At 41.9% G+C, this 25,150-nt stretch overlaps 1 protein-coding gene across 2 annotated transcripts in view; it reads left to right on the top strand.

Moving 5' to 3' along the window:
- The window catches only part of LOC124117330 (chloride channel protein B-like), a 34,851-nt gene extending 14,872 nt beyond the window's left edge, over positions 1–19,979 (top strand). The window contains exons 9-19 of one of the 2 annotated variants that reach the window (XR_007221715.1): positions 842–1,036; positions 2,276–2,364; positions 3,707–3,837; positions 4,698–4,869; positions 6,425–6,602; positions 8,466–8,632; positions 10,875–11,051; positions 13,743–13,845; positions 15,693–15,788; positions 16,679–19,856; positions 19,910–19,979. Coding sequence is in view for 1 of the 2 variants with exons in the window: in XM_048397495.1 (XP_048253452.1) it covers positions 842–1,036; positions 2,276–2,364; positions 3,707–3,837; positions 4,698–4,869; positions 6,425–6,602; positions 8,466–8,632; positions 10,875–11,051; positions 13,743–13,845; positions 15,693–15,788; positions 16,679–16,939 (1,569 nt within the window). In the remaining variant the exon portion in view is untranslated. Of the gene's footprint in view, positions 1–841; positions 1,037–2,275; positions 2,365–3,706; positions 3,838–4,697; positions 4,870–6,424; positions 6,603–8,465; positions 8,633–10,874; positions 11,052–13,742; positions 13,846–15,692; positions 15,789–16,678 lie in introns of both variants that reach the window. The other variant, XM_048397495.1, reaches the window with a different exon arrangement.
- Positions 19,980–25,150: the final 5,171 nt, after the last annotated feature.

The raw sequence follows: 25,150 nt of genomic DNA, 5'->3' as shown, positions 1-25,150 counted from the left end.
TCCCTTGCCCAGATGGTTACTTACAGGTAGTTGTATTATTGATGAAATACTGCTGACTGTGGCATAAAATGAACAAAAATGAACCTCATTATTTTTGTAATATGTAATGGAGTGGTTTATTTCAAAACACTTTTTTCTAAAGACAAGGTCATCCTTGGAGGATAATGTTTAACCAAACAGCTACATGGAAGAAAGGATTCTCTGTGTCAGGATGAAAGTGAGTTGTAAGGGTCACAGGCCTAGGAATCTTACTTTGCTGTGCAGAGTTACCTCCCTTGGGTGTGCCAGAATTCTCTGATTTGTCCTAGGTTCTTGGTTTGGCAGCACGATACCTGTGCTAGTGGGTTTCACCAATGTGGTAAATCTCTAAAACTTCCTTCACTTCAAGCTTTTCTGCCATATCAAGTTTACATGCTATTATGTAACTGTAAAACAACATAAAACCCCACTCACTCACTCACCCAGTGAGGACTGCCTCCATAGTCTACTGGATAGAGCATCCCCCCCAGAGAGCAGAATGTCAGTAGTTAGATCCCGGACAGCAATACACCAAAATATGTTCAAAGATGGTACTTTTTGTTACCCTGTCTGGTGCTCGACATTAAGGGATAAAACAAGGACTGGACTAGCCGTCTCAAAAGTTGGGTATCCATGTTAAACTGTGGCATGGTATTTCAGTGGGTTAGCACAATAAAACCAACATTAGTCCAGACCAGTACACACAGCAAAACACACACACATGTTATATAAGTGCAATAATCTTGAACGCAACTTTAAACCCATTTTTACCTCACTCACCCAATGAGTCGTAGTTCTCAGTGTGATGTCCTGTGTGTTCCAGATCAGTAAAGGTGTTAATGTCAACATCCTGATGTTCATCCCCACCGTCGTGGTGGGCGTCATCGGTGGCCTCACCGGCGCCCTCTTCACCATCATCAACCTCAAGATCACTCGCAGTAGAAAGAGACTCCTGTCCCGGATTGCCAAAAGTTGGGGGCAGAAAACTTTCAGGCTTGTGGAGCCTGCAGTAATAATGGTAGGTGGAACAGACATACATCCTGGATTATCCTGGGCATTAAGTCTTCATTCTGTACGAGGGGGGCACGGGTGGCCCAGTCGTCTAAGGCACCGTGATTCGCTGTGCAGAGTTGCGTCCCTTGGGCACGCCAGAAACCTGTGATTGTGGGTTCGAATCCTGGTTCGCCCCGATTATGTTTCTAGGTTTGTCAGCACCATACCCGTGCTCGTGGGTTTTACCGAAGTGGTAAACGTCTAAGACCTGCATCACTTCGGGCTTTCCTCCCACATTAAGTTGACACGCCGCGATATAACTGGAATACTGTTAAAAGTGGCGTTAAACCGAACTCACTCACTCACTCATTCTGTACGATCAATATCTTGGACCTCTATGGCACCATTTCGGAAGTGATATCACCCCCTGATTGCTCCTAGCTCCACTTGGCAGAATTTCTCTCATTCATGGGAGTTTTTTTATCGGATGGCTGTTTTTAGCATCATACTGTTTCGAACAAGCTCAGAACAATGCTATGATCGCCAGTGGATCCAGGGTGGTAACCATAACAGAATGGATGTATGATACCCTGGATTATTAAGGTTGGATTGCAGTTGTTCATCACCCCCTACACGGTCTTGTCCATGCCCCATATGATAATTCTTATAGAACTGTGAAGATCTCGGTCGGATTAGGTCATCAGCAACCCATGCTTGCCGTAAGCTCCAGACTGACTGTCAGTAATGGCGTGTGTTTCAGGTGATTGTGAGACAGATTAGCTCCAGACTGACTGTCAGTAATGGCGTGTGTTTCAGGTGATTGTGAGACAGATTAGCTCCAGACTGACTGTCAGTAATGGCGTGTGTTTCAGGTGATTGTGAGACAGATTAGCTCCAGACTGACTGTCAGTAATGGCGTGTGTTTCAGGTGATTGTGAGACAGATTAGCTCCAGACTGACTGTCAGTAATGGCGTGTGTTTCAGGTGATTGTGAGACAGATTAGCTCCAGACTGACTGTCAGTAATGGCATGTGTTTCAGGTGATTGTGAGACAGATTAGCTCCAGACTGACTGTCAGTAATGGCGTGTGTTTCAGGTGATTGTGAGACAGATTAGCTCCAGACTGACTGTCAGTAATGGCGTGTGTTTCAGGTGATTGTGAGACAGATTAGCTCCAGACTGACTGTCAGTAATGGCGTGTGTTTCAGGTGATTGTGAGACAGATTAGCTCCAGACTGACTGTCAGTAATGGCGTGTGTTTCAGGTGATTGTGACTACCGTGGTGCTGTTCCTGCCATCAGCCTTCTCCTGCTCGTCCTACAGATGTATAGAGGGGGCTACTGGCCCAGTTGTGTAAGTGTGAGAGAGTAAGACTCGCTTGTCTCCCTTTGTGCCATGACGGGAGACTTCCAGTGGGATGTCATTAAAATGAAGGGTGGTGAATGACACTTATTAGTCTTCAACTAACATAGTCGGAATCAGCAGGTAACAATAGTGCAGGCTCAGCCCAGAAACTGGAAACAGCCTGGGGGGGCCTGTGAAGTAATATCGCAAAGGGACTCAAATGACCTCTTTCTCATAAATAAAGTGAAAAATGATAAAACTTTAAAATCAACTCTTCAGACACAATGAAGATAACTTTGTTAAGGATAAATAAGACCTTATTTTGACTGAAAGGGAAAAAAACTAGTTCACATTGTTGAAATTTGATTTAGATTTATTTGCTCAGGATGAGCTGGTACTTTGTGTGATATGTAGCACTGCAGTTGGATTATAATCAAGAATTTACCTGCTCTCTTAAACTTTGAAAAAAATTGAAATTAAAGAAAGTGGTTCAGAATATCTTCCTCAGACGCCCAGTGTTGGTGACGGTCACCATGCACAGAATTTCCTTTGATTTCAAACTAATGCCTGTGGCTCTTAACAGGATTTCTCTATTTCTCTGCATATTTAGCCATGTTGTGAGTGTTATACATACCCCATTAGTTACAATTATGAAAGCTTGAAATTTTATATACCAAACTGAATTGCTACTAACATTTGCTGTTGACCTGAATATTTGCCTCTAGGAACACCCAGATCAACCAGATCGCCTCTATGGCCTAGTGGATAGTGAGTGAGTGAGTTAAAGTTTAGCATCACATCGGCAGTATTTCGGCCATATAGCGACCCTAGTGGATAGTGTCCTGGAGAGCAGAAGGTCAGTGGCTTGATACCCGGACGTGTCATACGAAGAGACATTAAATGATGGTGCTTGTTGTTTCACCCTGGTCCTTGGCATGAAGGGCATGGAACTAGGACTGGTCGCCTCGGAGTGTCTGAGTAGAGTATCCCTGTTAAACTGCAACATGGTATCTCAGTGGCCTAGCATAGTACAACTGTCTTTAGTCTAGACTAGTACAAGCAGCCACCCACGCACACAGCCACGCACGCACGCACCCTCGCACGCACGTACCAATGCATGCAGCCACGCACGCAGCGTGCACGCACGCACACACGCACGCAGCCACGCAGCCACGCAGCCACGCACGCAGCCACGCACGCACGCAGCCACGCATGCAGCCACGCACGCACGCAGGCAGGCAGGCAGGCAGGCAGGCAGGCACTATATAAGTGCAATAACGTGAAACCCAATTTTACTTCACCACCGAGACCAACCAGTAGATGCTTGTAAACATTGTTGTTTCTTTCACAGTTCAGACTGTTTAAATGACACCCGCAATGCGCTGCACATCGAGTCAGCTGTAAAAACCTACACGTGTGTCCAGGGAGAGAAATGGCAGGTCAACGAGACCACCTGGCACACCAATGGGACTTACAATGAATGTGAGTATACTTTCAACTATACATTGTATTTCATGTAGGAAGTTCCTGCTGCCTTGTGATATATGGAACTGTAGTATGTAAGAACAGATGACACCCATGTCCATTGGCTAGATGTCCCAGATTCTGCCTAGGCCCACACTACGATCTTAGTACTAAGATGATCATAACTCCCATGTTAATCATAGACTTATGACAGTCATAATGCTGAGATTGCTTTGTGGAGCATGGACGTTACCATGATGCTGTTCTCTGCATCAGGTTAAGTCGTGCCGAAAATCTCACCCAGTTCAATCTCATTAAAATCAGACCTTAGTTCTCGCTACGTAGAAATTAGTGCCGTAAAGCACGAGAAAGCTTCCTTCTGGTCATTCCATTGGTCCGCCAAAGTTCGGGCAAGGTCGGTCTTACGTGACCCGTAATGGGATGTCCTCAGATCTTTGTTTAGCGGTAGCGAGAACTAAGACCTGATTTTAATAAGATTATATATCAATACAAGTTGATAAGAGGTTTTTACTTTTTTTTACAACTGTTGATATATTTGATATCAAAAGACACAAGGATGAGGTACGACTCATCCAAGGTCATTCTTCCAACTTTTCAGTTTGTACACAGTAATCACCAGTGTCTTGAGTGTAATGGGTAGAATTCCCGGCCACGTCATACCAAAAGATGTTAAAAGATGGTACTTGTTGTTTTCCTGTATGGCACTCGGCACTATACATTATTGGGTAGTGATGTTCAAATCGCATTGTATTTCAAGCAAAGTCAACTTAATTCAATTAATACACATGTGTACCATTAATGAAATTACACTTAAATGTAGGACACCTTTTAATATTTCTTCTGTCTTGTTTTGTCAGTGGCCTCCTTGTTGTTTGGTACTCTGGAGACAGCCGTGAAGCATCTGTTTTCTCGCGGGACCCACGTCCAGTTCGGCTACGCCACGCTGTTCACAGCCTTCCCCTACTTCTTCCTGGCCGTGTGCTGGTCCTCCGGCACCTCCGTGTCCTGTGGCATGCTGGTCCCCATGTTGTAAGTAGCTGGTCCCCATGTTGTAAGTAGCTGGTCCCTATGTTGTAAGTAGCTGGTCCTCCGGCACCTCCGTGTCCTGTGGCATGCTGGTCCCCATGTTGTAAGTAGCTGGTCCCCATGTTGTAAGTAGCTGGTCCCCATGTTGTAAGTAGCTGGTCCCCATGTTGTAAGTAGCTGGTCCCTATGTTGTAAGTAGCTGGTCCTCCGGCACCTCCGTGTCCTGTGGCATGCTGGTCCCCATGTTGTAAGTAGCTGGTCCCTATGTTGTAAGTAGCTGGTCCTCCGGCACCTCCGTGTCCTGTGGCATGCTGGTCCCTATGTTGTAAGTAGCTGGTCCCCATGTTGTAAATAGCTGGTCCCCATGTTGTAAGTAGCTGGTCCCTATGTTGTAAGTAGCTGGTCCTCCGGCACCTCCGTGTCCTGTGGCATGCTGGTCCCCATGTTGTAAGTAGCTGGTCCCCATGTTGTAAGTAGCTGGTCCTCCGGCACCTCCGTGTCCTGTGGCATGCTGGTCCCCATGTTGTAAGTAGCTGGTCCCCATGTTGTAAGTAGCTGGTCCCCATGTTGTAAGTAGCTGGTCCTCCGGCACCTCCGTGTCCTGTGGCATGCTGGTCCCTATGTTGTAAATAGCTGGTCCCCATGTTGTAAGTAGCTGGTCCCCATGTAAGTAGCTGGTCCCCGTGTGGTAACTAGCTGGTCCCCATGTTGTAAGTAGCTGGTCCCCATGTTGTAAGTAGCTGGTCCCCACGTTGTAAGTAGCTGGTCCCTATGTTGTAAGTAGCTGGTCCTCCGGCACCTCCATGTCCTGTGGCATGCTGGTCCTCCGGTACCTCCGTGTCATATGGCATGCTGGTCCTCCGGCACCTCCGTGTCCTGTGGTATGCTGGTCCCTATGTTGTAAGTAGCTGGTCCCCATGTTGTAAGTAGCTGGTCCTCCGGGCACCTCCGTGTCCTGTGGCATGCTGGTCCCCGGTAGATGGTTCCCGTGTCCTGAGTAGCTGGTCCCCTTGTAAATAGCTGGTCCTCTGCTGTAAATAGCTGGTCCTCTGCTGTAAATAGCTGGTTCTCTACTGTAAATAGCTTGTCCCCATGTTTGTTTTTTGATGAACGGGTATTTAACATGCTATATATCAAAATCGAGGGGAGATATAATACACTAAATAACTGAGGATGGATTATGGAATCTTTACAGCATTTTACATATTTTAAAATACTTTAAGTCAAACACTGTTGTGTCGAAGTATAAGGGACCTTCGTAAGTACTTTGAGTTATCCATGGTTCAACACAACCAAAAATGATAAATAAAAAAGGAATATGCAGGGACCAAACTTTTACTTCGAGACACCCGTAAGTTTGTCACATCAAAGTTCGACACATCAAAGTTTGACACAACAGTGTTTGACTTTGTCTGTGAAATCAAAATATTAATCATCATTACTGAAAGACATCATAAGACTGAAAGACATAATTAATCAAGGTTATTATTTACATTGTGGGAATGTTCAATATGAAAGTGTTAGGCAATACACACTCAAAGACGTTCTCTGCTTTCAGGTTGATTGGATCCTTATATGGTCGTATTATTGGTATCGCCATGGTTTCCATGTTTGGAGTCCACTCTGAGACTACGGGCTACTGGGCGTGGATGGATCCAGGGGTCTTTGCTCTCATCGGAGCCGCCTCCTTCTTTGGGGGCGTGTCCAGACTTACCCTGGCAGTCACTGTCATCATGGTGAGTGTCCAGTGTGAGGTCATGACAATAGAGGTGAGGTGAGGTGAAATGGGGTTTAACGTCGCGTCCAAGATTATTACACTTACATAGCGATGTGCATGTACGTGTGTGTGTTTGTGTGGCTGCTTGTACTAGTCCGGACTGATGCCGATTTATAGTGCTAGCTCACTGAGATACCATGCTGCAGTTTAACATGAATAACCCACTCAGACACAGTATACTGACTCCGAGCCGACCAGTCCTTGTTTTAGCCCCTTAATGCCGAGCGCCAGACAGAGTAACAACAAGTACCATCTTTTAAAGTCTTTTGGTATGACGCGGCCGGGGATCGAACCCCGGACCTTCCGCTCTCCGGGCGGACGCTCTACCACTTGACCACGGAGGCGGTTGACAATAAAGGAGATATGTAGGTGAGATAATGATCACCAGGCAACTAACTGATGCAGTGTTATGTTTTAGGTTGTTGTTTATTAAAGATGCCAAGATCAGGTAATGATTACACACTTTTTATGGATAACAATTTCTTTTGTGCATTGTATTATGACAAAGAATAATAGAAGTTGCTATCCATAAAATGTGTCATGTATTCATGTTCTTCCAGCTTCTAAATGTCCATGAAACACTTCAAGATCAGGTAACAAACTTGGAATTATTCTAATTAGCAGTAAGTAAAAGCATGACTGCAGGAAGATGCTGTTTGACGTGTTGGCGGACCTTTGTCAACTCTCATACATTATAGCATGTGAGTTATCTAACTTACAAAGGAGCATTATACCCCTAGGATCACAAGCCTTACAGACGTGGTAGGGTAGCTTTGTGGTTAAACTGTTGAAAGGAAAGGGTTCGAATCCCCACATGGGTACAATGGTTGAAACTAATTTCTGGTGTCCCCTCCCGTGATATTGCTGGAACATTGCTAACAGTTGAGTAAAACATGCCCTAGTTCCTTCTACTAGTGTATTAAATATACGTATACAGTCACGTGTCGGTTATCTGACAATCGGCTTTTTCCGACACTAATGAGGGGAACCCATTAAATCAGTGCTATTTAGACCCGTTAATCCGACAGTCTCGCACTCCGACTCCGACACACCTAATTTGCAACAAACTACTGAAATCACTCATTAATCAGTCTCGTTAATCCGACACAGTGATCAGCGTACGTCATCTGCCCACGAGTACACCACCCCGTGTTTTGATGCGAGATGAGTCGACTGGTAGCTACATATTACAACGGCTGCAGAGATAAACAAGCTTAACAATAAACAATTATGGAAAAATTAGTGTTTGTAATGTTATCTATTGTGTAGTTGTCTGATTTTCGATCACGAACATTGATGCAACTTAATTTCTTTTATCTGACATACTTGTTAATCCGACATAATCATATGCAACCAACCATGACGGATTAACGGGACTTGACTGTACTAAACTAAAGCATTACAGGGATGGGTATTATTTATCTTTCTTTTTCTGGAATGGGTCAATAATGATATAATATCTGGTTATTTGTCACCGACATTAACAGGTTCCTAGACTAAGCCTTACTGGGGCCTCTGGGTTACAATTGGTCCTGACCAACCAGTATCTGTCGTAAGAAGTGACTAAATGGATCAGGTTCACTGGCTCAGTGAATTGGTTAATGGCGTGGGTCGTTCCACATTATTATCACTGGTTGGTCTTTCCTTGTATGGTGGATTAGGTTTGTGTTTTCGGATGGAGCTGTTTAATGATGTGTAGGTTCTACTTGATAAGCTTATTGTTTTGCACGAGGAAACAGCACATTTGACTAGAATATATGGCTTTTTAGAACTAACAAACGACTTTAAATGTTGTAATGGTGGATTGGGTTTGTGTTTTCAGATGGAGCTGACTAACGATGTGCAGGTTCTACTCCCGGTGATGGTGGCGGTGATGGTGTCCAAGTGGGTGGGAGATTTCTTCACTCATCCCATCTTCCACGCCCACCTTGAGCTGAAGTGTATTCCCTTCCTGGACACAGAGCCGCGGGTCATGAACGAGGGGAAACTGTACGTGAATAACCCTGTTGGCTTCAGTCTTGTCCAGTATTTAATGTATTACCCATAGGGCAAGGATAGTGATGTCATTGTTTTCAGTAATTCTCGTGGCAATATCGTTGCCGATTGATCTTGTGACCGCAATTGGACTATCAGTATAGTGACTCGAAGTGCAAACAGGGTCAATTGTGACATGACAAGCAAGTAATGTGACATCTGATCTCTTATGTGGATGATATGCCTACTGGTTATGCCTACTGGTTATCTTGGTGTCCAGGCTTCAGCTGAATCTGCTGTGTGTATGATATTCCCCTACCTACTGGTTATCTTTGTTTCCAGCCTTCAGCTGAATCTGTTGTGTGGATGATATTCCCCTACCTACTGGTTATATTTGTTTCCATCCCTCAGCTGGATCTGTTATGTGGATGATATTCCCCCACCTACTGGTTATCTTTGTAAGCAGCCTTTGGCTGAACCTGCTGTGTGGATGATATTTCCCTACCTACTGGTTAGATTTGTTTCCATCCCTCAGCTGGATCTGTTATGTGGATGATATTCCCCCACCTACTGGTTATCTTTGTAAGCAGCCTTTGGCTGAACCTGCTGTGTGTATGATATTCCCCTACCTACTGGTTATCTTTGGAAGCCGCCTTTGGCTGAACTTGCTGTGTGTATGATATTCCCCTACCTACTGGTTATCTTTGTAAGCAGCCTTTGGCTGAACCTGCTGTGTTGATGATATTCCCCTACCTACTGGTTATCTTTGTAAGCAGCCTTTGGCTGAACCTGCTGTGTGTATGATATTCCCCTACCTACTGGTTATCTTTGTAAGCAGCCTTTGGCTGAACCTGCTGTGTGTATGATATTCCCCTACCTACTGGTTATCTTTGTTTCCAGCCTTCAGCTGGATCTGTTATGTGGATGATATTCCCCCACCTACTGGTTATCTTTGTAAGCAGCCATTGGCTGAACCTGCTGTGTGTATGATATTCCCCTACCTACTGGTTATCTTTGTAAGCAGCCTTTGGCTGAACCTGCTGTGTGTATGATATTCCCCTACCTACTGGTTATCTTTGTAAGCAGCCTTTGGCTGAACCTGCTGTGTGGATGATATTCCCCTACCTACTGGTTATCTTTGTAAGCAGCCTTTGGCTGAACCTGCTGTGTGGATGATATTCCCCTACCTACTGGTTATCTTTGTTTCCAGCCTTCAGCTGGATCTGTTATGTGGATGATATTTCCCCACCTACTGGTTATCTTTGTAAGCAGCCATTGGCTGAACCTGCTGTGTGTATGATATTCCCCTACCTACTGGTTATCTTTGTAAGCAGCCTTTGGCTGAACCTGCTGTGTGGATGATATTCCCCTACCTACTGGTTATCTTTGTTTCCAGCCTTCAGCTGGATCTGTTATGTGGATGATATTCCCCTACCTACTGGTTATCTTTGTAAGCAGCCATTGGCTGAACCTGCTGTGTGTATGATATTCCCCTACCTACTGGTTATCTTTGTAAGCAGCCTTTGGCTGAACCTGCTGTGTGGATGATATTCCCCTACCTACTGGTTATCTTTGTAAGCAGCCTTTGGCTGAACCTGCTGTGTGGATGATATTCCCCCACCTACTGGTTATCTTTGTTTCCAGCCTTCAGCTGGATCTGTTATGTGGATGATATTCCCCCACCTACTGGTTATCTTTGTAAGCAGCCATTGGCTGAACCTGCTGTGTGTATGATATTCCCCTACCTACTGGTTATCTTTGTAAGCAGCCTTTGGCTGAACCTGCTGTGTGTATGATATTCCCCTACCTACTGGTTATCTTTGTAAGCAGCCTTTGGCTGAACCTGCTGTGTGGATGATATTCCCCTACCTACTGGTTATCTTTGTAAGCAGCCTTTGGCTGAACCTGCTGTGTGTATGATATTCCCCTACCTACTGGTTATCTTTGTAAGCAGCCTTTGGCTGAACCTGCTGTGTGTATGATATTCCCCTACCTACTGGTTATCTTTGTAAGCAGCCTTTGGCTGAACCTGCTGTGTGTATGATATTCCCCTACCTACTGGTTATCTTTGTTTCCAGCCTTCAGCTGGATCTGTTATGTGGATACCCCTACCTACTGGTTATCTTTGTAAGCAGCCATTGGCTGAACCTGCTGTGTGTATGATATTCCCCTACCTACTGGTTATCTTTGTAAGCAGCCTTTGGCTGAACCTGCTGTGTGGATGATATATGCTATAACTACTGTTTTCTGTTTCCAGCCTTCAGTTGGATCTGTTCTGCGCCCGAGATATCATGTCGTCTCCTGTGGTGTCAGTCCACCAAGTGGAGTCTGTAGCTTCATTAGCTGACATGTTGCTAAGCAACTGTCATGGTGGCTTCCCAGTGGTTAAAAGGGACAGGAACAATGAAGAAGTTTTCTTCGGTTTAATTACAAGGTAAAGGTTTGTTGCAATTGTGCTTTTGTTTGTTTGTTGTCTTAGCGCTGCTCTCACTTATACACCAGCAATATGACTGCAATTGTTCTTTAAGGTGTTGACATGACATACATCAATCATTGATTATGAATTAGATATTTATTTATTATCATTACTTATTTATACACGCTTTAAATGTATTGTTGCTCATGAGAACTGATCTTAGAGAGAGTCAATGTTCACACTTTTCATTATCCTTTGTGGTTTGGGGGTATGTTTTAAGGCCAAAAGCCACGCTCAAAACATAGAATAGAAGTAGTTTTTATTTTTGTTTGCCAGATCGTTCCATGTTAACTTAATTAAAAAATTTAATTAAATAATAATTAATAAGATGCATTGTATGTTGTCTCTGGCTATTGCAAGCACATATAATTAGAGAACAAGGTTATCTCAAAAGAAAAGTCATATCCTGTTAGAGTGAAAAAAACATTTAACACCAGCATGTATTTTTTCCCAATTATTTTTTTAGATCCCCCAACCAAAGCTAACTGATTTGCCAAATATCCAGAAAAAAAAGAAATATTTTGTTTAAACACATATAAGATTGTTTTAACCATAAAGAATTTTTAACTTTAATAATACGAAACACACCCACCTCTTTCATTGACAAGTGGCGGAGAGGTAGCCTAGTGGTGAAGGCTGTGACTTGCAATGCCAATACCCTGGTTTGATTCCCAACATGGTAAGTTTGGGTTTCCTTCCCCATGACAGCTATGACAAGTCAATATCACTCCTCATTCAACATTGGTGTAGACATATGAATAGGAATATTTTGAATACATGACACTTTTTTATGGATAGCAACTTTTATTCTTTGTACGATGTTTCAGAGCTACTTCTTGCTCCTTCGTCCATAGAGTACTGTGTATATATGAGTCATGATGTTTGCACACCACACGATGGGATTTATGTGCAAAGAGAATGATATACTGACGACGCCAATTGGTTAGGATCAATGTACAAAGATAATGATATAATGACGAAGCCGATTAGTTAGGATTAATGTACAAAGATAATGATATACTGACGAAGCCGATTGGTTAGGATTAATGTACAAAGATAATGATATACTGACAAAACTGATTGGTTAGGATTAATGTTCAAAGATAATGATATACTGACGACGCCAATTGGTTAGGATCAATGTACAAAGATAATGATATAATGACGAAGCTGATTGGCTAGGATTAATGTACAAAGATAATGCTATACTGACGAAGCTGATTGGTTAGGATCCATGTACAAAGATAATGATATACTGACGAAGCCGATTGGTTAGGATTAATGTACAAAGATAATGATATACTGACGAAGCCGATTGGTTAGGATTAATGTACAAAGATAATGATATACTGACGAAGCTGATTTGTTAGGATTAATGTACAAAGATAATGATATACTGACGAAGCCGATTGGTTAGGATTAATGTACAAAGATAAAGATATACTGACGAAGCCGATGGGATAGGATTAATGTACAAAGATAATGATATACTGACGAAGCTGATTGGTTAGGATTAATGTACAAAGATAATGATATACTGACGAAGCCGATTGGTTAGGATTAATGTACAAAGATAATGATATACTGACGAAGTCCATTGGTTAGGATTAATGTACAAAGATAATGATATACTGACGAAGCTGATTGGTTAGGATTAATGTACAAAGATAATGATATACTGACGAAGCCGATTGGTTAGGATTAAAGTACAAAGATAATGATATACTGACGAAGTCGATTGGTTAGGATTAATGTACAAAGATAATGATATACTGACGAAGCTGATTGGTTAGGATTAATGTACAAAGATAATGATATACTGACGAAGCCGATTGGTTAGGGTTAATGTACAAAGATAATGATATACTGACGAAGCCGATGGGATAGGATTAATGTACAAAGATAATGATATACTGACGAAGCTGATTTGTTAGGATTAATGTACAAAGATAATGATATACTGACGAAGCCGATTGGTTAGGATTAATGTACAAAGATAAAGATATACTGACGAAGCCGATGGGATAGGATTAATGTACAAAGATAATGATATACTGACGAAGCTGATTGGTTAGGATTAATGTACAAAGATAATGATATACTGACGAAGCCAATTGGTTAGGATTAATGTACAAAGATAATGATATACTGACGAAGTCGATTGGTTAGGATTAATGTACAAAGATAATGATATACTGACGAAGCCGATGGGATAGGATTAATGTACAAAGATAATGATATACTGACGAAGCCGATGGGATAGGATTAATGTACAAAGATAATGATATACTGACGAAGCCGATGGGATAGGATTAATGTACAAAGATAATGATATACTGACGAAGCCGATGGGATAGGATTAATGTACAAAGATAATGATATACAGACGAAGCCGATTGGTTAGGATTTATGTACAAAGATAAAGATATACTGACGAAGCCGACGGGATAGGATGATGAAGGAGCAAGAAGTACCTCTGAAATGATGTACAAAGAATAAAAGAAGTTGCTATCCATAAAAAAAGTGTCATGTATTCATGTTCTCCCAACTTCTAAATGCCTATCAAAGACCTCGGGAGTATTTTGAATGTAATTTGAGTCCAATACGCAGATTCTTGCAACATGTAGACCATGTTTTCTGTGTCTGCAGGAATGAACTGATGGTGTTGCTGATGCATGAGGAGTTGTTTCAGTCGGACGACCACGTCGACTTCCACGAGGGTAACGACATCACTTGGGTTGATTACGAGAAGGTATGATCCAGGAAGGCTGGGAGAGTTGGCTCCTGTTTAAAGGAGGAACTCATCTGGGGAGGGTGGTCTCTTTAGCACGTGTTCATCTCGGGATGAAAAGCTTGGAGAGTTGATTCCTGTTTAAAGGAAGAACTCATCTGGGGAGGGTGGTCTCTTTAGCACTTGTTCATCTTGGGATGAAAGGCTTGGAGAGTCGATTCCTGTTTAAAGGAAGAACTCATCTGGGGAGGGTGGTCTCTTTAGCACGTGTTCATCTTGGGATGAAAGGCTTGGAGAGTCGATTCCTGTTTAAAGGAAGAACTCATCTGGGGAGGGTGGTCTCTTTAGCACGTGTTCATCTTGGGATGAAAGGCTGGGAGAGTTGATTCCTGTTTAAAGGAAGAACTCATCTGGGGAGGGTGGTCTCTTTAGCACTTGTTCATCTTGGGATGAAAGGCTTGGAGAGTCGATTCCTGTTTAAAGGAAGAACTCATCTGGGGAGGGTGGTCTCTTTAGCACGTGTTCATCTTGGGATGAAAGGCTTGGAGAGTCGATTCCTGTTTAAAGGAAGAACTCATCTGGGGAGGGTGGTCTCTTTAGCACGTGTTCATCTTGGGATGAAAGGCTTGGAGAGTTGATTCCTGTTTAAAGGAAGAACTCATCTGGGGAGGGTGGTCTCTTTAGCACTTGTTCATCTTGGGATGAAAGGCTTGGAGAGTCGATTCCTGTTTAAAGGAAGAACTCATCTGGGGAGGGTGGTCTCTTTAGCACGTGTTCATCTTGGGATGAAAGGCTTGGAGAGTTGATTCCTGTTTAAAGGAAGAACTCATCTGGGGAAGGTGGTCTCTTTAGCACGTGTTCATCTTGGGATGAAAGGCTTGGAGAGTTGATTCCTGTTTAAAGGAAGAACTCATCTGGGGAGGGTGGTCTCTTTAGCACGTGTTCATCTTGGGATGAAAGGCTTGGAGAGTCGATTCCTGTTTAAAGGAAGAACTCATCTGGGGAGGGTGGTCTCTTTAGCACGTGTTCATCTTGGGATGAAAGGCTTGGAGAGTCGATTCCTGTTTAAAGGAAGGACATATGTGGGCAGGGTTGTCTCTTTAGCACTTGTTCATCTCAGGATGAAAGGCTGGGACAGGTGGTTCCTGTTTATAGTTTTCCCTGATTATGTTTCTTGATTTGTCAGCACTATACCCATGCTTGTGGGGTTCACCAAATTGGTAACCATCTATGACCTTCCTCCCACATTAACATGACATCGCGTGATATAACTTGAATACTTTTAAAAGCGCAGTTGAACCCAACTTACTCACTCACTCCTGTCTAAAGGAAAAACATATCTGGGGATGGTCATCTTTTATTACACTTGTTCATCTCAGGCACCACTTACACAAAGCAATCATAGTACCCTGGTATGTGCTACAAGCACCCTAGCTCCCATAGTTTACACAGACTTACAATAGTGCTGCAATCGAAATGCTTCAGTCGTTATGAGCAGCCAAACTTAAAGTTCTCCTCAGCTAATATGGATATACTTGTCTTCTAATATGGATATACTTGTCTTCTGTAAACATGTTTTCTTGGCGCCTAGACTGACTGATCTTAATCTCGGTGTGAATATTCTTCCCAAAGATTAACCCACATTTGTTCAAATGTATCTGATTGATTGGTTACAATTTCTGTGATTGACCAAAAAATAAATAAAAATATTATCATCCTGTCTTCAAATGCGTGACTGATGAAGCTGAAACATCTATGAATTTTACTTTAAGTGACTGATGTTGTGAAATTATTTAACCAGGTGAGCTACAGTATCTTTCCATTATTCCTTATTATGACAATGGTTCCATGTTCTCATTTGTCTCCAGCTCCTGTTGGAGAAGATGCCCAAACCAGAAGATGCAGTAGACACATTCAAGAGATACCACGAGGACTCGAAATACAGGGATATGTTTCTCAACTTGGTAGGTGGAGCTGTAGTGTCATGTCACACTCACAGATCCATTGGAGACATACCCTATTTCCTCAATTAAACTCCAGGCCTCCAATGAACGCCATTGTCCCTGCTAAACAGAAGCATTTTAGAGAACTAATAAGTTACTCTACCAAAGATGGGGCTGTGGAAATCATTAGTCAGAAATTGAAATCATAAGTGCCAGGCCTCGATTAAACACTGGGCTGAAGTGTGTCTGAAAGGAATATACACCGAGCATTTAATGGAGGAAATACAGACATCTTTGAACTTAATTAATTTGCCAGATAAAATGAATGTGTCTGTGGTATGTTATATACCTCATCGGACAGATCAGGGTGAGAAAAATTACATTATTTTCGTGACTGTTAGTCTCATGTGAATTCATTGTGACTGTTAATCATATGTTTCAGATTCAATAGTTAGCCTTACTTAAGGAATCGATGATGAGTGGGAGTTGATATCATACACTATAAGACTGCAGGGAGAATAAACCATGAGGGGCGAATATCCAGATCTCGAGAAATGACATCATGATAGAACAATGTTTTATCGTAAAATAAACCACACTTTTTTCTTTAATGTTGTTTGCGATTTATCGCGTAGCTACCTTATATATTTAATAATGTTCTTTGAACTGATATACATTTTACATAAAGACTGACACAAATGTGTTATTTAGGACAGACTTTTCACAGTGTCTTCCGACATTGTTAATCTGGCAGTTTTTTTTACATGTTTATTTTGGGTGAAAGATTTTCCAAAATGCGGGTTAAAGTGATGTCATATCTGATTAGGTCCCAGCAACCTGAGCATCTTGAATAGATTGACTAGACGCTGAGAGTCGCACATTGTAAGCCTGAGAAAATCATCTGTTTACAGAACCCTTACATCAACCAGTCAGCGCTCTCTGTGCAAGAGAAGTTCTCTCTTCATCGGACGTACATCGTGTTGAGGACACTCGGCATGCGCCACCTGGTGGTGACAGATGCAATGAACAGGGTGGTCGGCTTCATCACACGGAAGGACTTGATGGGTTTCAGTATTGAGGAGAAACTGAACTTAGTAATGGAGAAACAGATCGAGATGCAGGAGCGTCTTCTACACGACCAGGAACTGCATGGCTCCGAATCGATATCATAACAACCTGTCGTCATTAGGAAATGAGCAATACAAGTGCTGTATAACCAATCAAAAGAGGAAATAGTCTTTCTGATTGAATTTAATCCATCAATTCCAATGGAATGGAAAATAAAGACTGTTCATTTTTGACATATAGTACTCAAAAGAAGTTAAGGAACACACAATTCTCTCATATTACTGTAAATCTTAAAATTAATGTGAGAGTGAAGTTAATATGAAAAATACAAAAGGTCCTTTTCTCTCTACAATTCCAATGGGGTTGTGGGAGGTCGCATGACAGATTAACTTTAATAATATGAAAGTAACTTCTTTGGAGTAGTATATATAAATATATATATATCTTGATGAGGTCAGGGTCAGAGGGACCTTGACATTTGTAGTAATATGTTGATAAACACTTATGATCAGAGTGACCTTGACCAATAATTTCTTGGTAATATTTGGGTTGAATGACCTTGACTTTTGGTCAAGGTAATGATCAAAGTGACCTTGACCTTTATGACAGCAGTCAGTGAGGTTAAAGTGACCTCAATCTTTGTGTTGGTTTTTGGATACACAATGTGGAATGAGTGAGAAAGGCAGTCTCTGAACAAAAGAATGATTGTAAATGTTTTTATACCTCACCATGGTTATTCCTATAAGACAGTGGCAGTCCATGTTGTTTGTGTTTGGTAGAAATCTGCCATCCAATAGTTTGTTCTGATTCTTTTTTTTTTCAGTGGTGGGGCAGCCTTGTGGTTAAAGCCTTCGCTCATAACGCCAAAGACCCGGGTTCGATTCCCCACATGGGTACAATGTGTGAAGCCCATTTCTTGTGTCCCCCACCGGGATATTGCTGGAATATTGCTAAAAGTGGCGTAAAACTATACTCACTCACTCATTCACTTTTTCAGCCAACATGTACATACATGATAAGCAGCATTATCCACTGAAAAATCATCGACAAATATTGTGTGAAAGTGATGATCTTTTGAAGAGAATATCACGTTAATGTTCCATTTATTATTGGTCGGGAAACAATGGTCAAATTGTTCTCTGTCTGTATCTGAAACATCATTGCACCATTCAATACTGACATCATTCCATATTCCGACCAGTATATGCCTGCTTCGTCTCTCTTTCAGACCCCAGGGCATATATTTAATAAAACAACACCCCCTTTCCTCACCCCAATTCTCAGCTCTAGCAGCCTTTATTCATCCATTTTTGTTATAGTTCCTGAATACTCAAGAATTCCTTGTTGATTTAGCTCATTTTTACCTTATACTTAGTTTTATTATGTGGTGTAATCCCTGTCTAAATGTCACGTTCTCTCTATGTACAGCTGGGCAGGGGTGACTGAGTGGTGCTGACCGTCATGTGTAGAGTTATGGCCCTTAGTTCACAGGATCTGCTAATTGTAGGCTCTGATCCAAAATTTACCCTGATCCTTAGTCTGGCAGGTCAATACCACACTTACCAGCCATTTGGGTTTGGGCAGGGTATGATAAGATGCATTATGATAAAGTGAAATATTTTACGAATATTGTCAATGAACATTGCCAGTAATTTTTACTTATTATTGATTTCACAATCTGTCATGGTGGGTGTGGCTCCTGTAGAGATCATGTTGGTTGAAAGAAGCAATATGTTGATATGACTATGTGTAAGCCAGTAACATCATTCCTTTGTCACATAGTTTCAGCTGGACAAGTTAATAGATCGTTAGAGTTCAGGCGATTCAATATAAAAGATGATTAATTTTGTACAAGAAAACAGCTTATCATGCTGATGAATTCTAAGAAAATTTAAATTACTTATTTTAGGCCCCAGATATAAGATATTCCTATTGGCCAGAAATTGGTGATGTTTCTGCAGTACCGGTGCTCATGGATGGCCCGAGAGATAAATGGGTCACTACCTGTGTCCTTGGTGCTGTCCTCCTTGATAACCAAATAAGGATATCATAAAATTCATGGACCAAACAAATATTTTGAATTAATCGAACATCATTAATGATAGACTTTCTGATTTGGTGATAAATGCAGATGGTCCATTTTCACGAACGCTATATACCTCTCTGGCTGAAGGTGTCCGAAACCGGATGTTGATAATGCCAGAATGTTTGATGTCTCTGATGAAGGTGTCAGAGACCGGATGGTGATCATGCCAGAATGTTTGATGTCTCTGATGAAGGTGTCAGAAAGTGGATGTTGATCATGCCAGAATGTTTGATGTCTCTGATGAAGGTGTCAGAGACCGGATGGTGATCATGCCAGAATGTTTGATGTCTCTGATGAAGGTGTCAGAAACTGGATGGTGATCATGCCAGAATGTTTGATGTCTCTGATGAAGGTGTCAGAGACCGGATGGTGATCATGCCAGAATGTTTGATGTCTCTGATGAAGGTGTCAGAAACCGGATGTTGATCATGCCAGAATGTTTGATGTCTCTGATGAAGGTGTCAGAGACCGGATGTTGATCATGCCAGAATGTTTGATGTCTCTGATGATGGTGTCAGAGACCGGATGGTGATCATGCCAGAATGTTTGATGTCTCTGATGAAGGTGTCAGAAATCGGATGTTGATCATGCCAGAATGTTTGATGTCTCTGATGAAGGTGTCAGAGACCGGATGGTGATCATGCCAGAATGTTTGATGTCTCTGATGAAGGTGTCAGAAACTGGATGTTGATCATGCCAGAATGTTTGATGTCTCTGATTAAGGTGTCAGAAACCGGATGTTGATCATGCCAGAATGTTTGATGTCTCTGATGAAGGTGTCAGAAACCGGATGTTGATCATGCCAGAATGTTTGATGTCTCTGATGAAGGTGTCAGAGACCGGATGTTGATCATGCCAGAATGTTTGATGTCTCTGATGAAGGTGTCAGAAACCGGATGTTGATCATGCCAGAATGTTTGATGTCTCTGATGAAGGTGTCAGAAACCAGATGTTGATCATGCCAGAATGTTTGATGTCTCTGATGAAGGTGTCATGGGACACAGTTGTTATGTTGATATGTTTTGTGCAATATGAATGGCATTCTCATATTCTTGTTCGATGATGGTTTTGTTTTATGTCAGATTCCCAGGTGTTCTTCTTGGAAAGATGTCTGAGAAATAAGGTTTCTTGTTTGACTGGGCTGTACACTTACCGAGCCAATATTTCACAAGTGTGGAATCAAATTAAATTAAATTAAACAAAATATTTTCCCACTTATCAATAAATTTCAGTTATTAAAACTAGATTATGAATAGAAGGAACATCAATACATTGAGTGCAGTGCAAGACATGTGAAGTGCTGACTGTAAACAACAGGACAAATGAACATTCAGATTGGGCATGGGCGGATCCAGGGGGGTCCAAGGGTTCTGGACCCCCCCTTCCCCCCTTCCCACCCCCACCCCCACAGACAGACAGACAGACAGACACACACACACACACACACACACACACACACACACACACACACACACACACACACACACACACACACACACACACACACCCTTGAAAACCAATTGTAGTATGTTGTAGGCGGTAAAAGTAAAATTGACTGAGAGAGGATTTGATATTTTGGACCCCTCCCTTTTAAAAATGCTGGAATCTGCTCTTGTAGGGCATGAAGAAGTTTCTCTGGTTGGAAATTATATCCACTGTGGTTTGTTTAATGGTATTGACTCATTAGTCATTTCTAATCTTTGTATTTTATCATTGCATGAACAAGTAAACAAACAGGCCCTGCACATCTATATGTAAATTGTTCACTGCTGGTTTGCAGGACTTTGAGGTAAGGTTTTTAAAGGGGATCACGGAATAGGCCAACCCTACAGAAGAAATCGTGGAAACTATATATGTTTTTTGTCTTCCACTGAATGCGAACTTACTTTTTTACCACCTCCACATCCCCAAACCACCACCTCACACCCAAACACAAAATGTAAAACAAATCTGCCTACTTCAAGACAATATGTAACAGTAAGTTGAACAATGACACAAGCATAACAAAGTCTGCACACATGGTAATATATTAAAATTAGGGCTGGCTATTGATATAGATTATAGAAATCGATAATCACAAACTAAATATCGATCAATTATTGATAAATATCAGAGAAGAAACTTTAAGCAAATATGCAAGAAAGTCCTGAAAGAAATCAACATATTTCACGCCACTGGTAAGCAGTGACACATAAAACACAGATTACTTTGTGGACATTTGAAATATAACAAAAACAGCTGCTTTCTGTTTTCGATAGTTGACATTATTAACAATAACAAGTCTGTTTCGGTAAATCTATTAATTAAAGTAACATTTTCAAAACGAAAAAGTTAATAATCTGAAAAGATTTGTTTTGGTTTTGTTTACTCATTTACCAAGCAGTATTTTACACAAAACCTCCATAAACCAAGAAATACAACAGTCTGACCTCGTACAATGTTTATCAGTGTTGTATGATACAAGTGTTGTCAGTAATTGATGTAGCACTCCCTCCCTTGTAAACTCTATTAGTTGTGGGGCAGACATGATGTCCCTTTTGGGATGACAGGATGACTCCATTGTAACTGATGGTGTTCAATGGTCTTTAAAGCATTAGGGTACAATTACATTGTCGCAATATCTCAAAAGAGATATCGCTTTTTCTCACCCAAGCGATATCTCCTGTGGATGTCAGTATTCAAGTGTACGGTGTACAGGAATATGTTCCCTGGTGTCATGTTTGTATCTCCACTGTACACGTTGTTATGTCTTTGTTGTGATGTCCTCTTGTACAGAGTGTCTTACATTAAGAACTACCATGATGGGTTGTGAGAGGAGTACGTGAATGATGCAAGGATACTGAATACACCAGCTGAAAAATATACAACCTTAAACGATCTTATTTTGTGATAAAGATAGACTGAAATTTGAAAAAAAAGAATAATATGCTAAAATTATATTGAATATGAATTTTGTTTGCAGTTTTATTTTCAACTGTTTTGTCAACATTTTGGTCATATTTGTGAAACATTTTCAATTTTACATTCTTATTGTTTACATTTCTCTTATAATTAATGAAAAAAAAAAAAAAATTCTCTCTGAAAAATCTATAACACGAGATATTAATTGGTCTTGCTGAAAAAACAAATGTTGATGGTTCCTTGTGCAATGATTTTGAAAAAATACTGGAGCAAGTGTGAAGTTCTCATCTGTGTTATGCAGCCTATGTGATAGATATACATATATCTGTGTGAGCACACACACACACACACACACACACACACACACACACACACACACACACACAGATATACATGTACCGGGGTATATCGATCTGTTTTTATTGCATTATTTGCTATTCAGACATTGCAGGAGAATCACAATTTTTGTTTTCTGACCTGAAGGTATTTGACATTGTGTACTTACATGGGTGTGCTTTAAGAAAAAACTCAAACAACAAACTTGCTTCACTTGACTGTACATAACCTTGTACAGTGATACTTCCAAGATGCTATTTTCTTATGAAAATAATAAATTAGTACAAAAACATTGTTGCATTCAAATCTCTATTGTTCGACTGCAATGTGTGTGTTTGAGAAGAGCTTGACCAAGACAACATGTCTGCTAAGAGCGCTAATCCTAATTGGTAAAAGGCTGTTCAAATGAAGTTTACTTGAGAACTCCAGTCACTATAAACAACTTCAATCAATGTGACCTTTCTAGCCTGTCGGGGACACGGGTGGCCCAGTCGTCTAAGGTGCCACGATTTGCTGTGCTGAGTTGCGTCCCTTGGGCGCGCCAGAAACCTATGATTGTGGTCTCGAATCCCGGTTCGCCCTGATTATGTTTCTAGGTTTGTCAGCACCATACCCGTGCTCGTGGGTTTCACCGAAGTGATAAACGTCTGAGACCTGCATCACTTCGGGCTTTCCTCCCACATTAAACTGACACGTCGTCATATAACTGGAATGCTGTTAAAGGCGGCGTTAAACCCAACTCACTCACTCACTCACATTCTAGCCTGTCAGACTGCTCTTTGAACAAGGGACATGGGCGACACATTGGTCTTTTGATCCCTGTCCAGTTGCCTCCCTTAGTCCTCACAAGATCCGTTTAAAGTGTTCAAATCCCAGATTCACACTTAAAACGAGGGTTGCCTGAAACGTTCTGAGCCTGAAGGGTGAAAAGAAAAGTAAACTCTTTTAACAGTTTGCATGTATTAAGTACAAAACATTCCATGATTACAGGCTGCATTTGGACCAAATGCTGAAGACCTATTCTACCCCGGATCTTCACGGGTTTGTTTGCCTAGATAGAACACGGGAACATATGGTATAAGTCAAAGCAGGGAATTGTATCAGACATCATTTTTGTCACTGATGCGTCAAGCATAGTCACCTTTTACGGCAAGCATGGGTAGGTCTTCAGTAACCTATGCTTGCTGTAAAAGGTGACTATGCTCGTCGTAAGAGGCGACTAACGGGATCGGGTGGTCAGGCTCGCTGACTTGGTTGATGCATGTCATCGATCCCATTTGCATGGATCGATGCTCCTGATATGAATCACTGGATTGTCTGGTCCAGACTCGATTATTTACAGACCGCAGTCATATAGCTGGAATATTGCTGAGTGCGGCGTAAAACAACAAATAAAACATACCAAACCAACTGATGCGTCACATTTGGAAATGCCCTAAACATGGCTGAGGAAAGTATTGATAAAATATATGATATGGAAATGGATGATTGACGACTCTCCACACGGCAATACAGTAGGCGTCTCTCGTGAAAACATTCTCAGGAGTGAACTGGGTCTGGCAAAGGTTTCAGAAGGGTTCGGAACGCTGGGTTCAGAAGCTTCGAACTCCTGATCAGAAACACCCCAGGTTCATCATCTCTCGTGAGAAGTGACGTAGTTCTGAAATAGACCCAGATTATTCTGTTGAGCGATTTGTAACCATGGATGGATCTGGGGTTCACCACTGTCAGGCAGATACTTTAACAGCAGTGAAAGCAGTGGAAAATCTAACCTCTCTTAACTAATCAGCTGGCAAGGACAATGCACCCGCGCACAATCCTGTTGTGGCCATGGTTTCAATGCATGGCGGATGGTTTTTGAAGGAAATGAACATCCTCCGTATTCACAGATTTGGCACCGTCAGATTCCGAGTTCTTCACAAACTTGAAGATCCTACTATCTAGCAAGCATCACGCAAATGATGATGAAGTCATTTCTGCTGTTGAGGACATTTTACACCTCAAGTAGGAAGCCTTCTACACCAGTGGGGTCCAGTCACTCCAGCATCGTTGGCAGAAGTGTGTTGATCTCGTAGGGGATTATGTTGAAAAATAATAGGTGAGGTGAAATGGGGTTTAACGTCGCGTCCAAGATTATTGCACTTATATAGCGACGTGCATGTACGTGCGTGTGTTTGTGTGGCTGCTAGTACTAGTCCGGACTGATGCCGATTTATAGTGCTAGCACACTGAGATACCATGCTGCAGTTTAACATGAATACCCCACTCAGACACACCAGCCGACCAGTCCTTGTTTGAGCCCCTTAATGCCGAGCGCCAGACAGGGTAACAACAAGTACATCTTTTCACGTCTTTTGGCATGACGCGGCCGGGCATCGAACCCCGGACCTTCCGCTCTCCGGGCGGACGCTCTACCACTAGACCACGGAGGCGGTCTGAAAAACAATAAGCCACGAATTCTATAAGCGCAGTCCATCCAAGTTAGGCTCAGATTTGTTTTCAGCTGTTCATTGTCTTGTTGTCAGGCGCGAAACTACCATTGTAGCAGAAAAGCACTTGCCTACACCTGAAAAAAGCAAATTCTTTTCTAAATAAGAAAACCTCAATTTACCATCTATGCAGCAAATTATTAATTGAAACTCTACACGATCGAGCGTGATATTTATTGTCTAACTTGAAAATCGCACTTTCAGATTTTAGTGGTAGATGGTTCATGAAGTTGTGATTGTTTTTGATTACTTTAAATTGGCCTAGTTCCGCCCGGGGTGTCAGCAATATCGCCATGTTTGGGGGTTTCACAAAAGTAGAAAAAGTTTTCAACTTATGCCCCCATCACATACACCGAATAATATGACTGAACTACCTTTCAAAGCCCGGTGAAGCCACTCACACACTGTTAAATCGAACCCAGACCTTCAGCGTGCCAAACGAACAGATTAACCCCACTAGGCTACCCCGAAGTCCCAATCATTCGCTCGGCAGTATCGCAGTT

Source organism: Haliotis rufescens, unplaced genomic scaffold (genome assembly GCF_023055435.1).
Source record: "Haliotis rufescens isolate VD_foot unplaced genomic scaffold, xgHalRufe1.0.p SCAF_17, whole genome shotgun sequence".
NCBI classification, from domain to species: Eukaryota; Metazoa; Mollusca; class Gastropoda; order Lepetellida; family Haliotidae; genus Haliotis; species Haliotis rufescens.
Note: the sequence above shows the minus strand (reverse complement) of the source record. Positions and strands in the feature narration are given on the sequence as shown.